Below are 23427 nucleotides of genomic sequence, written 5' to 3' on the forward strand. Positions count from 1 at the left end.
TACACAAGGAGGAAGCCTTTGCCTGCAACGCCTGAGTTCACCTGCTCAGGGAGAAAAAGTTTTCTGAGGAATTCATTAGTCTCAAATACTGCATCTGTCCAACTCCTCTTATCTCATGCAAAGCTCCAGCAACATGAGGAATGGAGTCTGTTACAGAGGCTAATTGAATTACTGCTCATTCATTGCTTTTTCATTACATGACAGAAGATAACATTCAACTCCAGAGTCGGAAAACTCCATTACACCTTTCCCAGGGCAGATATTCACCCTTATAGCTGGGAGCACAAAGAGGAGATGGGAGAAATTCAGAATCTTCCCTTGGGTAGTTAGCTTTTTCCTAGCTAAAGGTAGCATTCTGCTGCTGCCTGAATAATTCCAGTGGAGCAATGGAGAGAATGGATGCTCCTTGGGGCAGTTTCTTTGCACAGTAGCCAGTGTAATGGGGTCCTGAACCCAATTTATGTTGCTATTGCCTTCTCCCTTGCAACCAGGAACATTAATCTTGTTGCCCAAAATTGATGAGAGGATATTGGTTGATTTTAGCTGATTCATACAGAGTTGTTCTGTATACTTATGGAAGTCATCATTCCTGTGGTATTCTTTTATCATTTCTGGCTTCCCAACAGACCTCAGCTGCTTTTAGGAAATTTCAGTGAAATGAGATCAGCACTTTTTTTGTAGGGGACATTTCCTATGTATTTAGATAGCCTGTTTGTTCTCAAACAAAATAATCCATGATTCCAGAGCAGTAAGAAGCTGTTCAATGATTCTGTTTGCTCTTCTGGCAAAGGAAGAAACCCAACAAGCAGAACCAGCACTGCTCCTGAATGCTGCCTGCCTGCCAGAACACAGCTAAGAGTCCTTCTCTCACCTCCTCTTGGACAAAGAATAGAAAAGGGCAGTGCAGAAGGAGCATGAAGTTGGAAAGAAAAGTGAAGCAGAGCCCTTATTGTCCTGCTCCAGTAAAGGAAAAGCCTCAACCACAGGGCACCTGCACAGTATTAGCCACTGAAGGGCTTCCAAAATCCACCATCCTTCTCTTCCTGCCCACCCAGCAGCACATGGCACCTTACCACCTACATCTGTGATGCCTAGGCTGAGCTGGAGGGAACAGGAGACTCTGCTGCCACAGAAGCAACTCATGAAATCCCTTATGGACAGTTAAGCAGTGGCAGGCTATCCAGATAAAAGTTGAGTGGAGGCAAAGTGGGCAGGGCAGGGAGACTCCACCTCAGATATACTCTGTGGCCCAAGAAACCACCACTCAGCTCCCAAAGCAGAGTTCCTTGTCCTCTCTGCCACCCAATCACACGAGGGGCCCCTCAGTTCAAGAGGGACAGGGAACTGCTTGAAAGAGTCCAGCACAGAGCTACAAAAATGATTAAGGGAGAGGAACATCTTTATGAGGAGACACTGAGGGACCTGGGACTGCATAGCTTGGAGGAGACTGAGAGGTGACCTCATTGATGTTTATAAAGATGTGCAGGGTGAGTGCCCAGAGGATGGAGCCAGGCTCTGCCTGGTGATGCCCAGTGACAGCACAAGGGGCACTGGGTGGAAGTTGAGGCATAGGAAGTTCCATGGAAACATAAGGAAAAAGTTTTTCCCTGTGAAGGTGACAGAACACTGGAACAGGCTGCCCAGGTGAGTTATGGAGTCTCCCCCTCTGGAGCTATTCCAAACCCACCTGGATGTGTTCCTGTGTGCCCTGCCCTAGCTGACCCAGCTCTGGCAGCAGGGTTGGACTGGATGAGCTTTCCAGGTTCCTTCCAGCCCCTAACAATCTGTGATTCCCCTGACCCAGCACAAAGGTGAGGCTTTCTTTGCTGGCTGCACAGCAGGAAGAGAGCAAGCTGATTAAAAGCTCCTCACCTCCTGCAGGGAGATGGGCTCCACTTACCCCAGGAAAGGAGACACGAGCTGCACGAGCTCAGCCCGGGAGATCACCTCCTGGTTGAAGATCACCAGGCAGCGCAGGAAGTTCTCGTAGGCTTCTGTGCTACGCAGAGCTTTGCGGACCTGCCAGAGGGAGGGAAGAGGACAACAGGATGAGGTCAAGCTCTGCATGCTACTGCTGTCCAGCAGACCTGGATTCAACACTCTGCTTTCCACTGCTGACACCGGGAATGAGGACACCTATCTCGAAGAGAGGCTGACTTGCCCCCTGTACACACAGCCAGACAGACATCCCTGTGCTGGGCGTGGAAGGGAGGAATTAAATCCCTCAAAGAGGCCCCTAACAGCTGGACTACAAAATGCTGGACTCATGGATACCATCAGTTGTCACAAAGCCACCTGGGCTGCCCTTAAGCACCAGAGAATATCAGGGGTAGGGAGCAGGGGTAGGAGACCTGTGCCCTGGGTAACTCTGCTCCAGCCTCTGCCTGCCTTCCAGCGTGGGTGATCAACGAGAAGCCAGCTTCGGCAACCCTTCCCTTCACAGCAGGAGGGTGAACTATTCACCTCAACAGCATTACCTTTCCCACAAGGACTATGAGCATCTAGGCACCAGAGGGAGATCTGTCATCATTAAGATATTCATCGTTATGGTTATGATTCTGCAGCAGGGATTTCCAGCTTCACTCATGGCAACACCTACACAGCCTCTGAGCAATAGACTGCTTCCCAGTTCCCATTCAGCAGGTCTAGAGCAGGCTGCAAAAGTGCACCACATCATCAGGGAGCAACCAACACTTCCATCCACACATGAATAGGACTTCAAAGGCTTGTTTGTGTTCACTGTATACTCCCCTCTGAGCCATAAGGAAATGTGTGGACATCTCGGGGAAGACACCAAGGCACCACTTGGAAACATCCCACATCTCCTTCAGCTGTTGTGTGTGGTAAACCAGCAACAGGTAACGACTCTGCAATTAATTGGATTCATCTCTCAGGGAGAGAGGAAGGACCTCAGCATCAACACGAACAAGCAAACAGAGCAGCCACACTGCAGGCAGCTGGCTGGGGAAGGGCACAGCAAGCTGTGCCACACACCACCATGGGGAGTTCATCAAGGTGACAAAAACGTGGAGTGGGTGCTACAGGAGAAAATTTCGGTCCTGCACTTGGGTCACAACAGCTCCATGGATGCTCCAGGCATGGGGCAGTGTGGCTGCCTGGCAGAAAAGGACCTCGGGGTGCTGGTTTAATATGAGCCAGCTGTGTGCTCAGGTGGTCAAGAAGGCTAACAGCATCCTGGTGGCCTGGATCAGGAATAACATGGCAGGAAGAAGAAGTAGGGAAGTGACTGTCCCCCTGTACTCAGCACTGCTGAGGCCACACCTCAAATATTAGGGTCAGTTTTGGGGGCCCTCACTCCAAGAAGGACATTGAGGGGCTGGAGCAGGTCCAGAGAAGGGCAAAAAAGATGGGGAAGGGTCTGGAGAACAGGGCTGGTTAGGAGCAGCTGAGGGAACTGGGGTTGTTCAGCCTGGAGAAAAGGAAGCTGAGGGGAAGCCTCATTGCTCTCTACATCTCCCTGAAGGGAGGTTGGAGTGAGGTGGGGATTGGTCTCTTCTTCCTAGTAACAAGTGATAGGATAAGAGGTAATGGCCTCAAGTTGCACCAGGGGAGCTTTGGTTGGATATTAGGAACCATTCCTTCACTAAAAGAGTGGTCAGGGATTGGAACAGGCTACCCAGGGAGGTGGTGGAGTCCCCATCCCTGCAGGTGTTCAAGAAACCTGTGGCCATGGCACTTGAGGACATGGTTTAGTGGCCACAGTGATGTTGGGCTGGCAGTTGGACTCAATCTTAGAGATGTTTTCCAACCAAAACAATTCTATGGTTCTGTGAAAATTCCTGTGAAATTCCTATGGAAATTCTACGAAGATTCCCCTTCCTGCACACACACTGCAGCAGGAAGCAAAAAGCTGGAGGGTGACCTCTGGGGCACAAACAGCCGCCTGTCATCACCTCTCTTTTAAGAAATTCCAATGGATCTGACTTAAAGGTCACACGATCCACCTGAGGTGAAGCTGACTGAACGTTCTCAGGGTGGTTGCTGTGATAAACACCTGGCTGTCCACACACAAAGAGCACCAAGCAAAGGCTCAAGCTGGCTTGTCCCGAGTAGCACTTCTCACCTTCTCAAAGAAGAGAGATTCTGTCCCCACGCCATGCTTGCTGGCTTCTGCCAAGGACTGGTCCTTTAAACCAAGCAGCTTCGGTTTCTTCTGTTAAACAACAAAGGGAAACAAACAAAAAAAAAAAAAAACATGACAAGAAAGGGCTGTTCAGCAGAACAAGTTGCCAGATTTTGATTATCTGTCACTAAAACAAAAAAGGTTTCAAGCTTCCTTTCCCCACCGCTTGGCTTTCCAAGAGGGGAAAGGTGGCTTTTGTGGAAGGAGAGGTGCAGGGAAGTGTTGTCACAACTGAATCTATTAAAGGTTAATCAGTAGCAGGGCACTCCAATATTTTTAATACACTGCTGCATTCTTTTCTGGAACTAGGTGCTTGAAACAGCCATTGGCTGTAGTATATCTCATGGCAAAATTACCAAAATAAATCTGCCCCCCCGCCCACCCCCCAATTAAATCTTACACCTCCCTAAAATCAGGCCATTTCTCTCTCTCTCTTGCATCCCATGGCAAGAGCCTTTATTTTTCCCCCATCAGCACTGCACTCCACATCCTCAGAAAGGCTGCGGGCTGCCTCTGAAAGGTGCTTTGCTGCCTTTTATATGAAGAGGGGGAGGAGGAGGAGAAAGAGCAGAAGGGGAAATAAGTCACTGGATTTAGATGGTACAATTTTGTCTGCTAGTGCTTCTCATCAAAGCAAGAGAGGCCACCTTCAAATAAAGCAGGCTGAGCCTGGCCCTGCTGCACAAACATTAAGGCACCTGGTCACAAGACTGTTTTTACTGCACCACAAAGCCTGGCTCTCTCAAAACGTGCAAATTCTGCTAGGAGAATAATCCTTCAGCACTGTGCTAAAAGCTTCATCATAGGGGAGGTGAGCAAACAAGACTCCACTGACATCCAAGCACAAATACAGGCTGGGTAAGGAGTGGCTTGAGAGTGCTCTTGAGGAGAAGGACTTGGGGGTGTCAGTTGAGACCCCACCTGCAGCACTGCATCCAGTTCTGGGGCCCCCAAGACAAGGAGGATATGGAACTGTTGGAATGGGTCCTGAGGAGGCCGCGAGGATGTTCAAAGGGTTGGGGCACCTCTCCTATAGGGACAGGCTGGGAGAGTTGGGGCTGTTCAGCCTGGAGCAGAGAAGGCTCTGGGGATACCTTGGAGAAGCCTTCCAGTACTTGAAGGGGGCTACAGGAGAGCTGGGGAGGAAATTTTTATTAGGGCTTGTAGTGACAGGACGAGAGGGAATGGACTGACTCTGGGAAAAGGCAGATTTAGACTGGAAATTACGAAGAAATCTTTACATGGAGGGTGGTGAGACACTGCATCAGGCTGCCCCTCTCTGAAAGTGTTCAAGGCCAGGCTGGATGAGGCCTTGAGCAACCTGGGCTAGTGGGAGGTGCCCCCGCCCATGGCAGGGGGGTTGGAACTGGATGATCTTTAAGGTCCCTTTCAACCCAAACCATTCTGTGATCCTATGAATCGGCACTCTCAAGCTGCAAACCTCTACCACAAAACCAGCACAGGCTCAGAACCAGCATCCTGCTCTGTCACAGCCTCCTGGGGACACCAGGGCTGCTGAGCCAGCAGCAGAGGCTCTTACCTTCACCGGAGGGGTTGCTCCGGTTCCCGAGTGCCGTCGGATCTGGCAGCCATTCTGGTTGGGTCTCTGCTGTTTGTTGTTGAGCTGTGGCTTCTTCACTGTGCCACCATGATCGTTTCTTACTGACTCCACTTTCTCTGCAGTTGTCTTACTTAACAGCTTATTTAGAGACAAACCCACAAGATCATCAGAGCTGAGTTCCACACATCCAGGCAAACAAATAAAAAACATCTGCTCCTCCTAGCTCTGTTCAGCCTTGAGAGGAGAAAGCTTAGGGCAGACCTCATCACCACATACCAGTACATAAAGGGTGGTTACCAGAAGGATGGAGACTCCCTTTTTACATTGAGTCCCATGAAAAAGACAAGGGGTAATGGGGACAAGTTACTGCTAGGGAGATTCCAATTGGAGCCCAAAAGCCAATTTTTCCCCATGAGAATAGTTAAGAGATTGGAATCATCTCCCAAGGGAAGTGATGGATTCCCCTACACTGGACAGTTTTAAGACTCAGCTTGACAGAGTGCTGGGCCACCTTCTCTAACAATGAACCTAGAAACGTTGGACCAGATGATCCCTGGGGGGGTCCCTTCCAACCTGACATTCTATGAATGGATTTTACTGCAGTTATTGCAGTCTTGGAGCAACCTTTTTAGACAAAGGGATTGCATTTAAAAGACAAGTGATGGCCAGGAACCCCAATGTATCACCCTGACCCCACCCCCATGCTCAGGAAAAGATCACTCAAGCTAAAGCACAACCCCACCCCAAGGAGCATAAACGGCAAAAGCTCATTTTTCTGAACTCTGGCTACGCACAGAGCAGCTTCCTGCTAGGTTCTTTCACTCCCAGTCTGTCTCCAAGAGGACTCACCACAGAGCTGTTGGCATCAGGCAGGAATTGCCCAAACTCAGAGAGCAGATCCTCCTGGTTCTTGAAGAGGCGAGCCACCTGCGCGTACACCTCCTGCTCCGTCAGCGCTGGGGTGTAGTTCCCTCCTGCCTCCTTGGCATTCCGCTGCTCCTTCTGCCACAGCAAAGAGGAGAAGACTCAGCAGAAGGGACACACAAACCATTTAAGGGACAAAGAACAAAAAAAATCCCAAACCCTCAGTAACATAGGAAAGTTTTTAAGGCCAAGCTGGATGGGGCTCTGCGCAACCTGATCTGGTATGAGGTGTTCCAGCCCATGGCAGGGAGGATGGAACTGGATGATCTTTGAGGTCCCTTCCAACCTTGACAATTCTGTGATTCTATGTAATAACCAGCAAAGTCCTCAGCATCTTATGTAGTGGATCATACCTGTCCTGGTTTGAGTTTGACCAGAAGTGATTCTGCTCAGTGCTGTGATTTCTCAGCTCAGGCTCTGCTCAGGTGATAGCAGTTTCTGAAGCTCACGGCAGGTCTGCACAGCCAGGGGCTGCTCCTGGCAGTGGTAACATTGATAGGGAGAGTTACTGCCAAGGGTTAGGGAGCAGGAAGTCAAAGGTGACACCTGCAGACAGGACAGGTAACCCTAAAGGGACCAACAGACTGAATCCCATGGACAGCATCTTCAGGAGAAAGCTGAGGGACCAGCAGAGCAAAGCCTCTTCTTCACTGGCCAGCGTCTAAGGAGGACTCTGTTGCTTCATTCCTTTGATCTCTATCCATGTGTTCCTGAATCCAGTTCCAGAATCCAGCTCCTGAATCCATCTCCCATTTACTGTATATTCAAGTCTGGAACCTCCCCAGCGCCTGCTCCCAGCATCAGTGGTGACAATGGTGACATCATTGCCATCAGGGGTTCAGTTCCTTATTGGTTTGGATCTCTTTCATTGGATTGTTCTTGTTTCCACCCCAGCTGGTTTAGTTTCTTTTCCAATCCATCAGTCTCTCTTCCTTCTTCCCTTTGGGAAAGGAGGGGGATTCATAAAGAGCTTTTGTCACTCATCTAGTGGCCAGCCCAGCCCTGGCCCTTGGCAACCCTCTATTATGATCCTACATATACTAAACATACGTACTTATAGATGCTACAAACACAGCAGAACTCTGCTTAGCTTGCTGGCCAAACCTATTCCAGTAGAAGACCTAAATGCAAGTCTTGGACAGACACAGCTCCTCATGGCACAGAAAGAAATAACCACACATGTGGCCTCACCTTGAGTACAGGGTTCAGTTTTGGGCCCCTTACTTCAAGAGGGACACTGAGGCTCTGGAGCAGGTCCAGAAGTCCTGAAGTTGCTCCAGAAGACCAACAAAGATGGTGACATGTCTAGAGCACAAGTTTTGCAAGGAGCAGCTGAATGAACTGGGGGGTTTCAGCTTGGAGAAAAGGAGACTGAGAGAAGACCTTCTCTCTCTACAACTCACTGAAGAGGAGACTGCAGGAAGGTGGGGTTCAATCTCTTCTCCCAAGTAACAATACAATGAGAAAAAACGGCCTCAAGTTGCACCAGAGGAGGTTTAAGGTTGGACATCAGGAACAATTTCTTCACTGAAAAAGTGGTTCAGCCCTGGATTGGGCTGCTCAGGGAAGTGGTAGAGTTCCCTTCCCTGGAAGTGTTCAAAAAAAAAACACATAGATGCAGCACTGAGGGACGTGGTTTAGTGGTGGACTTGATGGTGTTGGCTTCATGGTTGGACTCAATCTTGGAAGTATTTTCCAACCTTTCCAACTCTATATAGAATCATGGAATTGTCAGGGTTGGAAGGGATCTCAAGGATCAGCCAGTTCCAATTCCCCTGCCATGGGCAGGGACACCTCACTCTAGAGCAGGTTGCCCAGAGCCACATCCAGCCTGGCTGTAAAAACCTCCAGGGATGAGGCTTCCACCACCTCCCTGGGCAACCTGTTCCAGTATCTCACCACCCCCATGGGGAAGAACTTCTTCCTAACATCCAATCTGAATCTACCCAGTTCTGGTTTTGTTCTGTTCCCCCCAGTCCTATCACTTCCTGACACCCTAAAAAGTCCCTCCCCAGCTTTCTTGGAGCCCCCTTCAGATCCTGGAAGGCCACCAAGACGGTCTCCTCAGAGCCTTCTCTTCTCCAGACTGAACAACCCCAACTCTCTTAGTCTGTCTCCATAGGAGAGGTGCTCCAGTACTCTGATCATCCTCATGGGCCTTTTTCTGGACACGTTGCAGCACATCTGGATCTTTCCTGTAACAGAGGCTCCAGAACTGGACTCAGAGCTCCAGGTGTGGTCTCAGCAGAGTGGAGCAGAGGGGCAGAATCACCTCCCTGGCCCTGCTGGCCACACTTCTCTCGATGCAGCCCAGGCTCTGGTTGGCTTTCTAGGCTGCAAGTGCACACTGGTGGCTCATGTTGAGCTTCTCATCCCCCAGCACTCCCAAGGCCTTTTCTTCAGGGCTGCTCTCAAGCCAGTCCCTGCTCAGCCTACAGCAGTGCTTGGGATATACTCAAAGGCGAGCTGCGAACACTCACCTGATATGTATGGAGGATCTCCAGGAAAGCTTTGTAGATGTCTGGCTGTCCCTGGAAGCGATTCTTGATCTTGTTGACATAGTTGATGGCATGATTAAACTCAACAGGCTGATTGTTCTGCAGGGATGGTGTGGTTCCCAGAGAGATTGTCACAGGCGTGTGAGGCTGGACTGGCGGCGAGCGCGGTGATGCGTACGGCGGAATCGGGGGAGTCTGCTGGCTGGCAGGAGTATGAGCCTGCAACTGGGATGGCTAGGAAGGAAAGAAGCTGTGTTAGAAACCACCAGGTTCTTTTAGCTTTGGATTCAAGGCACTTTTATTCCATGTATGGACCACCTGCAGAGGAAACATCCCAGCACTCAGCTTTTTCTGATGCCAATAGCGGAAAACAAGCGACAGGACCAGAGGAAACTTATTCAAGCTGCGCCAGGGGAGGTTCAGGGTGGATGTTAGGAAATATTTCATCACAGAGAGGTTTATTAAACACGGAATGGTCTGCCCAGGGCAATGGTGGATCACTGTCCCTGGAGGTGTTCAAGCAGCCTGTGGACCTGGCGCTTAGAGACGTGGTTTAGTGCTGACCCTTCAGTGCTGGGTTGAGGGTTGGATTGAATGATCTTTGAGGTCTCTTCCAACTGGATGTATTCTGTGGTAACATGGATTCACAGACACACATGAGCTAGAATACATCAAATGGATGAAATCTTCTGCTAAAATACCCAGTCAACCACCCTAATCACACATACTGGCCCTGCATGACTTTTGCTGCACTCCCGTACCTGAGGGGGCCTACAGGAAAGCTGGGGAGGGACTTTCTTTAAGGGCATGTGATGAAAGGACAAGAAGCAGTGGTTTGAAACTAGAGTAGGAAAAATTTAGATTGAATATTAGGAAGTTCTTCACCATGAGGGTGGTGAGACACTAGAACAGGTTGCCCAGAGAAGCTGTGGGCACATCATCCCTGGAAGTGTTTAAGGCTGGATGAGGCTTTGAGCAACCTGATCTCGTGGGAGGTATCCGGGCCCATTGCAGGGGGTTGCAACTGGATGATCTTTAAGGTCCCTTTCAACCCAAACCATTCTGAAATTCCTTAGAAGAATGCTCTTTTTAAACTGCTACTGAACAGTTATTGCCTTTGCAGGTCTAAAGGATTTTAACAGTATCTACAGACTTCAACTCAACATTTTGTAGTGGCTGTCTAAGCACAAACTGCTGTTCAGGGTCAGCATTGAGAAGCACAACTTCACAGTCAGTGTTGGTTTCGAAAGACTAACAGAAGCACAGAAACAGGTAGACCAAGCAGGAGAGAAGGACTAAAGAAAGCAAATAAGGAGAGAAGTATTTAGTGGGCCAGCAGAGGCTGTATTTTATCAGGAAGACAAAACCTCCAGGCCAGTCAGGCTGCTGTTATTGACAGTGATCTTCCCTGCCAACTGCTTTTGGCTGAATCCAGAACTGTTTGGGCTGGAAAAGACCTCTAAGATTGTGGAGTCCAACTGTTCTCTGACTCTACCAACTCTGGTGCTAAACCATGGCCCTCAGCACCACATCTCCATAGTCTTTTAAACACCTCCAGGGATGCAGATTCAACCACCTCCCTGGGCAGTCTGTTCCAGTCTTTGGGAACCTTTTCAGTGAGGAATTTTCATCTGATGTCCAACCTAAATCTCCACTGGCCATTTCCTCTCGTCCTGTTACTAGTTACTAAGGAGAAGAGACCAACCCCCAACTCACTCCAAACTCCTTTCAGGGAGCTGCAGAGAGCCCAAAGGTCTCCCCCTCCTCAGCCTGCTTTTCTCCAGGCTGAATAACCCCACTTTCCTCAGCTGCTCCTCACCAGCCCTGTTTTCCAGACCCTTCCCCAGCTTTGTTGCCCTTCTCCAGACCTGCTCCCATCCCTCAATGTCCTTCTTGGAGTGAGGGGCCCAAAACTGACCCAGGACTCAAGGTGTGGCCTCCCCAGTGCTGAGCACAGGGAGGGCAATCTGGCAGGAGACACATCCTGTCTCAATAGAGAGCCCAAAATGCAGAGCTATGGCTTGCTCCAACTCTGCAAGTTTTTTTTTCCCCTAATGAAGAATTTGGGGATGCATAAAGGCACCAACAAGGGAAAACCAGAGTTTCTTTCCAGATTGAGACAGAGAACAGGCAGCTAAGGCTGTCAGAGGAGTTATTCTGAATGCTCTTAAGAGACACCTAAGGGCTACAGGAAAATTCATTCAGCAGCAGTTTTGAGGTGGGGAATTGAAATGGAAATGGAAGTAGCCATTCCTCTCACCTCCCAAACTTCAAAGCTGCTACTACACAGAGTTTTCAGTGTAGATAACTGCCTTGGGGTGGCCAGAAGATGCCACCTTGTTTACATCCAACTCTACCTGTCTGGTAAGGAACTCTCACCTCATTCCTAGCATGTCCCTCAGGTTCATTTTGAAGTTTCAACAAAAACAGTTCAACTTGCAGGTCAGTGGGGTGAAAACCACTTAGGCCATGGTGAAGAGACTGAAACCTCTTCCCCAAGAGCAGGCACTGCTTCTGCAGAACCCCTGCTTGAAATCTGGCCCAGGTAAGCTAATTCTGGAATGTCTTAGCTTTGCAGTTTTCAGCTTTGCAAATCTCCTAGTGTGTGTGTGTGTTTGCCATTTCTGGAACAGGAGGTTGCAAATCCCACCAATGTTTGTCCAGAAAGCATCTATTGGTCACATTTTAAATCCTGGGACTTTCTAACACCTCCCTTTCCCAGCCCACTTAGCTAAACTGCACTCTTGAAAGATTAACCCTTGCAACTTAGGGAATTCTTTCCCTCCCTAAGCCTCTCAAATCATTCCACGTTTTGAGGCTAAAACGCATCCTATTTTATCTAGAGTGAGCTCCCCTGATGTCTATTACCCTGTCCTGTTTCCAGTCACATAAAATACATCTGTGGGACAGTAGCATCTGGATTACATCTAAACCAAGAAGCAAATTCCCTTTGTTATTGAAAGGGCTCAGTTTCAGGTACAAAAACCCAATACCTAAAGGCAACATCATGGTCATCCTGCCTGAATTACTGCACTTCAGATTCTGCCAATAACTCCTGCACCTATCCAGCTGGTAACTGAACTAAGCTCATCCATGAAGTGTCCCAATCTGCTTCAAACAATGCAGAATCTACCTAATCAAGACCTTCCAGAGGCTGAATTGCCTGTGAACACACACTTTCACACCAATAACAACAGCTTTAGCATAGTTCCTGTTTGCTAGGGAATTTCTTGGGGCTCCAGTTACTCAGAAACAGCAGACACAAAATCAGGCAGTTCATCACATGCTCAGTTCTTAACCTAGGAAGCTCTTCTTGCAAAGTCAGAGCTTTTGCAAAGCTTTCTCTTAGGGCTGCTAGATCACTCCCTGAACAAAGAGTGGTCATTTTACCCGCTGCTCTGGGCATCTTCCAGCTCCCTACTGGAAGCAACAATGTTTTTCCAAGCCCTTTAGAATACTGTCAGATCATAGAATTGCTTGGGTTGGAAAAGATCTCTAAGATCATCAAGTCCAACCACTGACTTAACACCATCACAGCCAAAGCAACTAGGATGCCTGATTCTGAAAAGTAGAAACCAAGTCCAGCAGTGGAAGCACAACACATGCAGGTTCCCGAGTACTAATGAAAAAGCAGTGTGGAAATTAACTTTTTTTTGCTCTCCAGCTCCACACCAGGTTGAGCTGGAGGCATCAGGGCCCCAGGCTCTCACCTTACTGATTTTGGCAGGCGGAGGCTGCGGCGCCGGCTGTGCTGGTGTCGGGGTTGATTGAGCTGAAGGCTGTGACTGATGCTGGGGCTGGGGCTGTGGCTGTGGCTGCAAGCCATGAGTGGGGATCTGGTGGACCTGCCCCGGTGTTGTCACATTCACCATATCATTGGTCTGCACCTCGATCTTGTAACCAGGTGGCAAGAAGGTGTTGAAGCCCATGATCAAGTCTGGGTGGCCCTTGAAGAGCTGCGACACACGGCTGATCACTCCCGGAGTGTCAATGCTGAAGGAGGAAGAGAAGAGCACAGAATCAGTGGATTGGTTTGGTTGGAAAAGGCCTCCATCTTCTAAAGACCCTTTCAGTGGTGCACTGAGTTCTCCCCACAAGAATTCCCCATCAGAATTTTTCCCTTATCATCTCTTAAGGTCTGAAACGAAGCAGAATTGATTCATACGTTGCTGGAGAATGGCACTAGAATGATTTGATCAGCCCAGGCAGCATTTTATATCTGTGAGATCTAAGTCTGACCATTATTAATGGGCACACAACCAGATGAATCAGCTATCAAGGCTGAACTTTTGAACTGCCACTCTAAGTGAAGATTTAGTAGCAATGAAGGGATGCATTCAGCTTCTGGGGAGAAAAAGCACACAACTCTGTGGCTAGAGCTACAAGGATGATTGGGGGACCAGAACATCTCTCCTATGAGGAAAGACTGAGAGACCTGGGGCTGTTTAATTTTGAGAAGACTGAGGGGGGATCTTATCAGTGTCTATAAATATCTGAGGGGTGAGTGTCAAGATGAAGGGGCCAGATTCTTTTCAGTGGTGCCCAGCGATAGGACAAGGAACAACAGGTACAAGCTGGAACCCAGGAGGTTCCACCCCAACACGAGGAGAAACTTCTTTCTGATGAGGGTGCTGGAGCACTGGAGCAGGCTGCCCAGAGAGGTTATGGAGTCCCCTTCTCAGGAGACTTTCAAGACCTATCTGGATGTGTTCCTGTGTGACCTGCCCTGGGTGCCCTGCTTTGGCAGGGGATTGGACTGGATGATCTCTTCCAACCCCTAACATGCTGTGATTCTGTGAACTGCTTTTACACTCCTGCTAGAGGCGTTACTCTGCAGATGGAAGGACAGAATTCAGCTCCCATGCTCTCACCTGGAAGGAAGAAGCAAAACACATCTTATTACCTTTGAGATTTAAATTCCTTCATAATATCCAAGAAGTCATTGTAGACCTGTGGCTGGCTACCAAACTGCAGCTTCACCTGGTCAAGGTAAGACAATGCATCCTCCACCTGGAGACAGAACAGACAGGGTGGTATTAACAGAGAAGATTTTATTCCATCTCTATGCTTCTGCAAAGCACACACTATTTGAAAACACAGCTGTTAGCCTCGAGCCTAGGCAGGGAATTAAAGAGCAAAACCATCATGAGCCTGGTTAGTGCACTACCAGCACCATCTGAATAAGAGATACTCACTCCCCACTTCTGACTCACAAGAGAAAACTGTACTAAAAAGAAGCAAAATGGGGGGAAAATGGCAAGACAGATCAGCAGAGGGGAAAAAAAAAAAAACAAACCAACCACAACCAAACATATTCTGAATTTACTATCAGTGAAGAGACTGCTAGGATCAACAGAACTAAGCTGAGTATTTCTCCTGCATTCATATGTGGAAATTATTCTGGAAGTCTAACAATAAGCAGAAAGTGGAAATGACATGTCCAGCGTAGCAGATGTCTGCCAGGTACAGGCTTGCAGTGCTCTTCTAGGAGCCAGACATTTCAGTTCCACATGCAGGGGCTCTGAAAGTGGCAACTGTGGGAAACAAATTGTTTTCCACCTCCAACAACACCAGTGGTTATCGTGTACCAGCACCCAGCCTGCAGATCTACTGAAAGGACTGGGGAGGTTTAGACTGCAGATTAGGAGAAAATTCTTCACAGTGAAGGTGGTGAGACACTGGAACAGGTTGCCCAGGGAGGTCATGGATGCCCCCTCTCTGGAGGTGTTCAAGATCAGGTTGGATGAGGCCTTGAGCAACCTGGGCTAGCAGGACTGAGACTAGAGGATCTTTAAGGTCCCTTCCAGCCCAGCCTGTTCTGTGAATCCAGGAAGCAAAGAGCTCTGGGTCTCTGCCACCAGGCCACATGCTCACATAGGACCTCTCTGAAATTCAGCCATGGCAAAGGAAGAAAGGCTATCCCGTATTTCCCAAATCTTGCATGGGCTGGGGACCTGTGGTTGATTTCCCTGAGAGAACCACCCTCCATGAAAGTGTTTTCAGCGGTTTCAGAAAATGAAATGCCCTTCACTTGTCAAAAGAAAAGGGCCTCTCAGCCAGCAAGGCAGAAGGTTCATAGAATCACAGAATGGTTTGGGTTGGAAGGGACCTTAAAGATTCGAGTTCCAACCCCCCTGCTAGGGGCAGGGACACCTCCTACTAGACCAGGTTGCTCAAGGCTCCATCCAGCCTGGCTTTGAACACTTCCAAGTTTGGCTCCACCAGAATTGGGAGAGACCTGCAATGTATTTTGAAGAGACAAAGAAACAGGCATCAACTCATAGACACGTGGTCTTCTTGCTAGAGCTGAACCAAATGTAGCTACTGAAATGGGTTATTTTTAGTGGAGTTTTCTCTTTTTTTTCCAAAGGATTTTACAGCACATAATCCCAGAATAGAGCCTTCCTTACTCCCAAATTACTCCCACACAACCACCCACAGAAGCCATGTGTTCAGAGAAGCATCAAATATTTTGGCAATTTAACCCATTAAAATGAATTGGAACAGTTTGCCTAGGGTGGTGGTGAAGTCACCATCCCTGGAAGGACATGGCACTCTGGGACATGGTTTAGTGGCCATGGTGGTCTTAGGTTGATGGTTGGACTGAAAGGGTTGTCAGGCCCTGGAACAGGCTGCCCAGGGAAGTAATGGACTTCCCACCCCTGGAGGGGTTGAAAAGCTGTGCAGATGTGGTACTGAGGGATGTGGTTCAGTAGTGACCTGGCAGTGTTGAGTGTTGGGTTAATGGTTGGACTTGATGATATCAAAGGTCTCTTCCAACTACAACAATTCTACGACTCTATGATATTTACTGAACGAAATAATTCTATGAATCCCCTGATTGATACTTCTCCCTTTTCCTTCCTGCCCCTGATCTTTTCCTAGCAAATCCATTTTTCCCTATGCTATTTGAAATTCAGCAGACGGAGCAGTCCCTTCCTGCCTTCACCAGGCTTCCAGGCAGGAAGAAAGCTTTTAGGAGGTCACCAGCTGGCTTCACAGTGCGGCTTCCCCTACACATCCCCAACAGAAAAAGGTCACTCGAGGGGTCAGGATGAGGTTGGGTTACTTTGGGCAGCGACGCTCAGCCTTACCTTGAGCCTCTGGAACTGCTGCTGGCCCTGCACGGGCACGGCTGGCGGGGTGGGGTGCGTGTGGCTCTGCACCACCTGGCTGCCGTGAGGCTGCACCGGCGCGGGGTGGTGGTGGCCGCCGTGGACAGCTGCGATGGGTGGCCCATGGCTGCCCGAGCTCTGCGGCACAGCCGACACCTGCCAAGGCAAAGGGGACATCACCCACGGCACGGGCAGGGGCTTCCCAGCCCCAGGAACGCAAGGACAGCTTTAAGGAAGCAGAGGGCAGTCAGTTTGACCCTTTAATCGTGGCTGCTAACAATCTTACTCCAAAAAAAATATCTTCTGTTTTCTTCAGCAACGTCCCAGAGAGGCCTAAAAACACAATGAGTCACCTCTCACCCTATACCCCAAATAGGACACCTTACAAATGCAGCTGCTCACCAGCCTGCAGGCTCACTGCCTGTCTAGCCACCCACAAAAAGACCCCCAAAAAAGGCATAAAATGGCATTTTTCAGTTTTTCAGGTTCTCTGTAGACATTTCAGTGTCACAAGCCATGTTCTGAATGAACAAATCTTTATGAGCTTCTCCATTCCTGCCACTCAGTTTGGGTACTGGAAATCAAATTGTGGCTCTGGCAGCAGGTAGACTCAGGGAAAAACTCAAGCTTGGTTTCTCCTCTAGAAAAGGAGGGGAAGGAACAGAAGGCTGTGCTTTTGGGGACCCCTTCATACATTAACCCAAGGAAGTTTCAGTCTGGAAAGTCCATTAAAAGAGCCTTTAAAAATCCTGTTTGAAAAGCCAGTTACTTTTCATTTCCCAGCTCTCCACTACAAGCATCTAAGATGGGGCACAATTTTTTGGTAATCCTTTTCATGTGAGCAAGAAATGATTTCCTTGCTGGTCCAACCCAGTTCTGCTCAGTAAGGACTGCCAGCCTAAACACACTCTCTCCCCCAGTCCCTGCAAGTGGGTGCACCTGCAGGCTCTTTGGCTGCTACTATCAGCCTGAACATCCCTCCTGCAGCAGGAAGGAAGTAAAATTAGGCAGCAGACAAGGACAGCAGCTCTCTAGCAATGCAAGTGTGGAAGATGCACACAGGAGCAGCTTTTCCCTTGTATTTCACTGGAAGGTATCTCCAGTGGGAGGTATTTCCGTTCTTCTTCCCCAGATGAGAACTCCTTGCAAAGGAGGCAAGTGAGGGAAGAGTGCCACCTAATGACTCTGGGGTCATTATTTCTGCAACATTTCAATTTTCCTTAAAACCTTCAATCTAAATGCTGATCTGAGCCAGGCTGTAAAGCTTAAGATCACCCAAGATACCGTAACACCTGTGGCAGAGCAACCATAAGGACAAACCTAAAGAAAAGTGGGGGGAGGAAAAAAAGAAAAGTGGGGGGAGGAAAAAAAGAAAAGTGGGGGGAGGAAAAAAAGAAAAGTGGGGGGAGGAAAAAAAGAAAAGTGGGGGGAGGAAAAAAAGAAAAGTGGGGGGAGGAAAAAAAGAAAAGTGGGGGGAGGAAAAAAAGAAAAGTGGGGGGAGGAAAAAAAGAAAAGTGGGGGGAGGAAAAAAAGAAAAGTGGGGGGAGGAAAAAAGAAAAGTGGGGGGAGGAAAAAAAGAAAAGTGGGGGGAGGAAAAAAAGAAAAGTGGGGGGAGGAAAAAAAGAAAAGTGGGGGGAGGAAAAAAAGAAAAGTGGGGGGAGGAAAAAAGAAAAGTGGGGGGAGGAAAAAAAGAAAAGTGGGGGGAGGAAAAAAAGAAAAGTGGGGGGAGGAAAAAAAGAAAAGTGGGGGGAGGAAAAAAAGAAAAGTGGGGGGAGGAAAAAAAGAAAAGTGGGGGGAGGAAAAAAAGAAAAGTGGGGGAGGAAAAAAAGAAAAGTGGGGGGAGGAAAAAAAGAAAAGTGGGGGGAGGAAAAAAAGAAAAGTGGGGGGAGGAAAAAAAGAAAAGTGGGGGGAGGAAAAAAAGAAAAGTGGGGGGAGGAAAAAAAGAAAAGTGGGGGGAGGAAAAAAAGAAAAGTGGGGGGAGGAAAAAAGAAAAGTGGGGGGAGGAAAAAAAGAAAAGTGGGGGAGGAAAAAAGAAAAGTGGGGGGAGGAAAAAAAGAAAAGTGGGGGGAGGAAAAAAAGAAAAGTGGGGGGAGGAAAAAAAGAAAAGTGGGGGGAGGAAAAAAAGAAAAGTGGGGGAGGAAAAAAGAAAAGTGGGGGGAGGAAAAAAAGAAAAGTGGGGGGAGGAAAAAAAGAAAAGTGGGGGGAGGAAAAAAAGAAAAGTGGGGGAGGAAAAAAAGAAAAGTGGGGGGAGGAAAAAAAGAAAAGTGGGGGGAGGAAAAAAGAAAAGTGGGGGAGAAAAAAGAAAGTGGGGGGAGGAAAAAAAGAAAAGTGGGGGGAGGAAAAAAAGAAAAGTGGGGGGAGGAAAAAACGAAAAGTGGGGGGAGGAAAAAACGAAAAGTGGGGGGAGGAAAAAACGAAAAGTGGGGGGAGGAAAAAACGAAAAGTGGGGGGAGGAAAAAACTCTCCATGAGCCTGCCTCAAGGATTCAGAGAACCATTAGAGGAATTGTGTTAAAAAAACCCAACAATATCACACCATGTGTGTTGAGGTGGCTCTGAACAAGAGTCCAACAGCAAGTGTGTAAAATGAGATAAGCAGTGTGGTAGTTTCAGGTTCTACCTTTAAAATTTTCAACAGATCTTGAAGAGAAAGTGGTAGAATGCAAATAAATCATTACTGGGGGTAAAAAGGAAAATAACGATAGTTCTAAACAGCCCCGTTGGAGAGATATCAACCATAAGAATTAGTTTGGAAAAACAATCTCTTTTGGCTACTTCGCTCTGGGAGATACTAACTTTGTGCTGTGTTGGCTTCTGCTTGACCTTGGCTGCATTGTTTTGGCTAAGTTCTAACAACCCTCTGCTCTTTCACTTGTCCCTTTGTGACCAGGGAGTTAAGGGGGGGAGGAGAGTGGGGCAGGGAATGGAGAAGCTCTTAGCTCCCCTGGTTTTTGGCCGGGGGGGTTCTTGTGCTGTTTATAAATTGTAAATACCTGTCAGCATTATATATTTTGTACACATTCATTGCATTTCATTGTAGATTGCAGTTTTGCTCATAAATACACAGCTTCATTTGCTTCCAACTGGGCTGCTCTGGCAATTTTAACATTGGGGGAGTTTTTCAACCCACCGCAGGCAGGCTGCCCAGCCTCAGCTTCGCTGTAGGAATCCCCAACTGCTAAAGCAAAAACCTGGCCTCCAGCACAGAACCCTGCTGCGAAGTGACACCGGCGCTGAGGAGGAGACCCACCTGGTAGCTGGGAGTTACCGAGTACTGAATCCCCGTGGCAGACTGCATGGTCTCTGACACCGCCTCATAGACTGGCGGGGCCGGGGCGAGGACGCGGTGCTGGTGCTGGAAGGCTTCGGTGCTGGCGGGGATGCGCCTCTGCTGCGCCGCGTACACCGGTGCCTCCTGCTCGTCCAGCCGCCGCTTCATTCTGCGCTCATGCTCGGCTGGCACCGCAGCACCTGCGCACAGAGGCACACAACCTTAACACACGCACTCCGGCAGAGTCACCACGCGACTGGCAGCGCTGGAAGGGACCCCAAGCATCATCCAGCTCCAATCGCCCTGCTGCGGGCAGGGACACCTCACACTACAGCAGGTTGCTCACAGCCACATCCAGCCTGGCCTTCAAAACTTCCAGGGATGGGGTTTCCACCACCTCCCTGGGCAACCTCTTCCAGTGTCTCAGCACCCTCATGCTGAAGAGCTTCTTCCTAACATCCAATCTAAGTCTACCCCCTCCTCCAGTTTCGATCCATTCCCCCTATCACTACCTAACACCCTAAAATTCCCTTACCGTCTTTCTTATAGCCCCCTTAATATACTGGAAGGCCACAATAAGGTCTCCTTGGAGCTTTCACTTCTCCAAACTGAACAGCCCCAACTCTCTCAGTCTGTCCTCACAGAGGGCTGGGAGCACCAGCCTTCTGATCATTCTCATGGCCCTTCTCTGGACATGTTGCAGCACCTCCAGATCTTTCTTGTAAGAGGGGCTCCAGAACTGGGCACAGTACTCCAGGTGGGGTCCCACCAGAGAGCTGCAGAGGGGAAGAATCACCTCCCTCAGCCTGCTGGCCACACTTCTCTCGATGCAACCAAGGATGTGGTTGGCTCTCTGGGCTGCCTTTCGCAAAGGCTACTTCCAGTTTCTCACCACCTTTATGGAAGGGAAGATGTTAGGAAGAACTTCTTCCTAGCATCCAATCTAACTCTCCCCTCCTCTAGCTTGGATCCATTCCTCCCAGTCCTATCACTACCTGACACCCTAAAATGTCCCTCCCCAGCTTTCCTGTAGGCCCCCTTTAAGATATTGGAAAGCCACAGTAAGGTCTCCTTGCTCTCTGCCGGTACTGGTGCTTCACCAGCAGCAGGTAGGGCAGGTTGCTCTCTATTCATACAGGTTATTGAGAGCTCCAGATAGCAAAGCGGAACCAAGGCTGCAGGAAATATGAAGTTGTGTTTTGGATACCATGTGCCACATGGTCATGGCCTTCCCAGCATCCTGGCCCTGCTCACCAGCACAAGCCAACAAGTGCAAATGGGTTGGAGAAGACCCTCAGGATCATCAAGTCCAACCATTAACCCTACTCTACAAGTTTGCCCCTAAAACCACAGCCCCCATGCGCCACATCCAAATGACCTTTAAGCACATCCAGGGTTGGTGACTCAACCACCTCCCTGGGCAGCCTCTTCCAAAATCTGACCACACTTGCTGTGAACAACTTTTTCCTCACGTCCAGCCTAAACCTACCCTGTGAGCCTGCCAGGGATGCCAGCAAGACAGATCAGCAGCTCTCTCACTTACTTTCCAGTGCTTCCCCAACATGCAGACACCATCCTGCCCTACTCCAAGTTGTCTTTATGCAACTTCATTTCACTTCAAGGTCATTTTTGCACTGCCCCACTTCTAAAAGAGCCATGAATTCTTCACTCTGACTGAAGCACCAACCACAGATCACTCCTTCAAGGAAATTCCAGTGCTGTTTCCTACACACTGGAAGCTATTGTCATGCTTGAGATGGCCTCTGCTGTTCAAACCACTGGGTGCTCAAGAGCATATGCAGCCTATTAAGGTGTTTGATGGACAGAGAACAGAGTGAAATCCACCCTTTTCGGCCTGGAATTCATCAGGACCTCTCCAAAGCCAGTCCCTTCCAGTTCCAGAGCAGTTAAATACATTCACTGCTAAGGTGGACAGATGGATAAACAGAGGGGAACAAAGTTCCCTCAGAATAATGATACAACACCCAACCAAGCCAGTTCTCATCTACCAAGTCAGGCCAGCTCTTCACAGTCCAAATCCATCATTAACCACAGAACCCAAAGATCATTCCCCAGTATCTCACTGCACATCGGATACATAAACAGGAACCAACAGCACAAAGGTTCAGTGGGATTAAGGTGGGCTTGAAAACATAGGCTTTGTGCAACAAAAATGTTCTCCCTTCCTTGTCCCTCCTTACTAGTCTGTCCTTCCACGTGGAGTGGGGTAGGACAAGAACATTTCTTTCTGGAGCTGCTCTTCAAGTTTAACCTCTCAGAATAGTCCTTTATCAGGTCTACAAAGTACCCAGCAGGTAGAAGACAGCTGACAGAGGAGGACTCCTTGACCCAAGGAAAGAAGAAAGCTTCGTAACTGCATTTCATTCACAAGTTACAAATCCTCAACAAGTCTGACCTCCAGCACACCCTCTGAAAGCAGAGGAGCACACTCCAGGAGCTCATTTTGCTAATGTGCCTGCACAGGTCATCTTTTCATTCAGCTGCTCTCTGCTGACAAATAAAGAGCTAGGCAGGTTAGCAAGGAGCTGCTCCCCTCAAGCACCACCTGTATTTAGCTTTGCAAAGCTGCAGTCTGATGCTTACAGGGCTGGGACTAAAGCGCGCAGCAGTGCTGACTGAGATCTGGCCCAGCACCACCATCCCCACACACAGTGAGCCAGGACTTTGCATGACAATGGCTGACTGCAGGAGTAAAGTCTGGGCAAAGCTTTGGTGGCATCTATTTATAACCCACTCACCGACTTGGACACCCTTCTGCTCCAAACACTGCTATCCCAACCGGTCCTTCCACTTCCTTGTGATCTCCCAGGCTGGCTGGCCCCTCACCCTGGGTGCAACAGCTCTCCTTCCCTCCAGGAGCAACTGAGAGCTGCTGGTTGCAGACACGTACACATCATATCCTCCAAGCAGGAAGGTTCTCCAGCTTTGGTTTGCCATTTAGAGGTGCAACAGCGTGAGCAGGCTCAGCAGCCTGCCTGCAGTGAGAGGGGTGTGTACAGATAAATATAATGCATACGTGGTGTACATGTGGCTGTCAAGTGTCCTAGCCTTGTGCCTCACCTCCCAGAGCAAGGCTCCACACTTGTTGCTTTGCATGGACTAACCAACCTTTAAAGCAGAGGCTGCTTGAGGACAGAAGATGGCTGGAAGGCTCACGTGTCCTTACAAGGATTAAAATGCCACCTTAGGCTGACTGAAAAGCCTTTCCCTGTGGAGCCACCCAGCGTCTCGGCCCCCTGAGGTTGTGGGAATCACAGTAGCACCGAGGATACATTCCCAAGCTAACAGCAGGAACATCAATTTTTGAAGCTCCTGATTCTTGCAATCCAAGGAAGCCACATTCCAGATACCTGGTTTGCTGTGTAATCAACACTGAAGCTTCTGCTCAGTGAAAATTAAAGCTCCTGTTGGTGGTTCCTCAGTCTGAATTCCCTTCACCTTCACTTGGACTCTGCTTTTCCTCAAAGGCTGTACTTGCTTCAACTTTAAAATGTCCTGTTTTAGTCAAGATAAAGGTATACAGTCAATACCCAACAGCATTAGTCAGTCTTCACCTTGTTGAACTCCTACTCAGGATCTGCATCTGCTGTGCATGAGTGGCTCACAGCAGACCACCACTTAGCAAAGATTACTAACTGACAGGCTTTTCTAATCCTAGCAGAGGTGATCTTGATACTCTGCTGCCCCTAAATGAAGAGCAAGTGATGTTTAACTCTGTACATCCCCCTTCCCCCAACCCAAAACCCAACAAACTCTACACAGAGGGGAAAAGCACCGAGGACTGAACACCACAGCAGAAACAGGTCTGCATCTTGCAGAAGAAAACACGGTTCTGAATGGTCCCAAAGAGCATTTGGGAGATTTGAGAGCTCTGATTTTGCTGATGGCAAAGCC

General features: G+C 48.9%; 1 protein-coding gene across 1 annotated transcript in view; it reads right to left on the minus strand.

Moving 5' to 3' along the window:
* The window catches only part of SIN3A (SIN3 transcription regulator family member A), a 38165-nt gene extending 18485 nt beyond the window's left edge, over positions 1-19680 (minus strand). Inside the window, exons 1-9 of the mRNA XM_054387794.1 lie at positions 19492-19680; positions 16222-16398; positions 14031-14137; positions 12838-13120; positions 9110-9361; positions 6555-6707; positions 5685-5843; positions 4085-4174; positions 1901-2019 (exon numbers count right to left, since the gene is read on the minus strand). Of these exons, the coding sequence (XP_054243769.1) occupies positions 1901-2019; positions 4085-4174; positions 5685-5843; positions 6555-6707; positions 9110-9361; positions 12838-13120; positions 14031-14137; positions 16222-16398; positions 19492-19680 (1529 nt within the window). The remainder of the gene's footprint in view (positions 1-1900; positions 2020-4084; positions 4175-5684; positions 5844-6554; positions 6708-9109; positions 9362-12837; positions 13121-14030; positions 14138-16221; positions 16399-19491) is intronic.
* Positions 19681-23427: the final 3747 nt, after the last annotated feature.

This window comes from Indicator indicator, chromosome 16 (genome assembly GCF_027791375.1).
Source record: "Indicator indicator isolate 239-I01 chromosome 16, UM_Iind_1.1, whole genome shotgun sequence".
NCBI lineage: Eukaryota > Metazoa > Chordata > Aves > Piciformes > Indicatoridae > Indicator > Indicator indicator.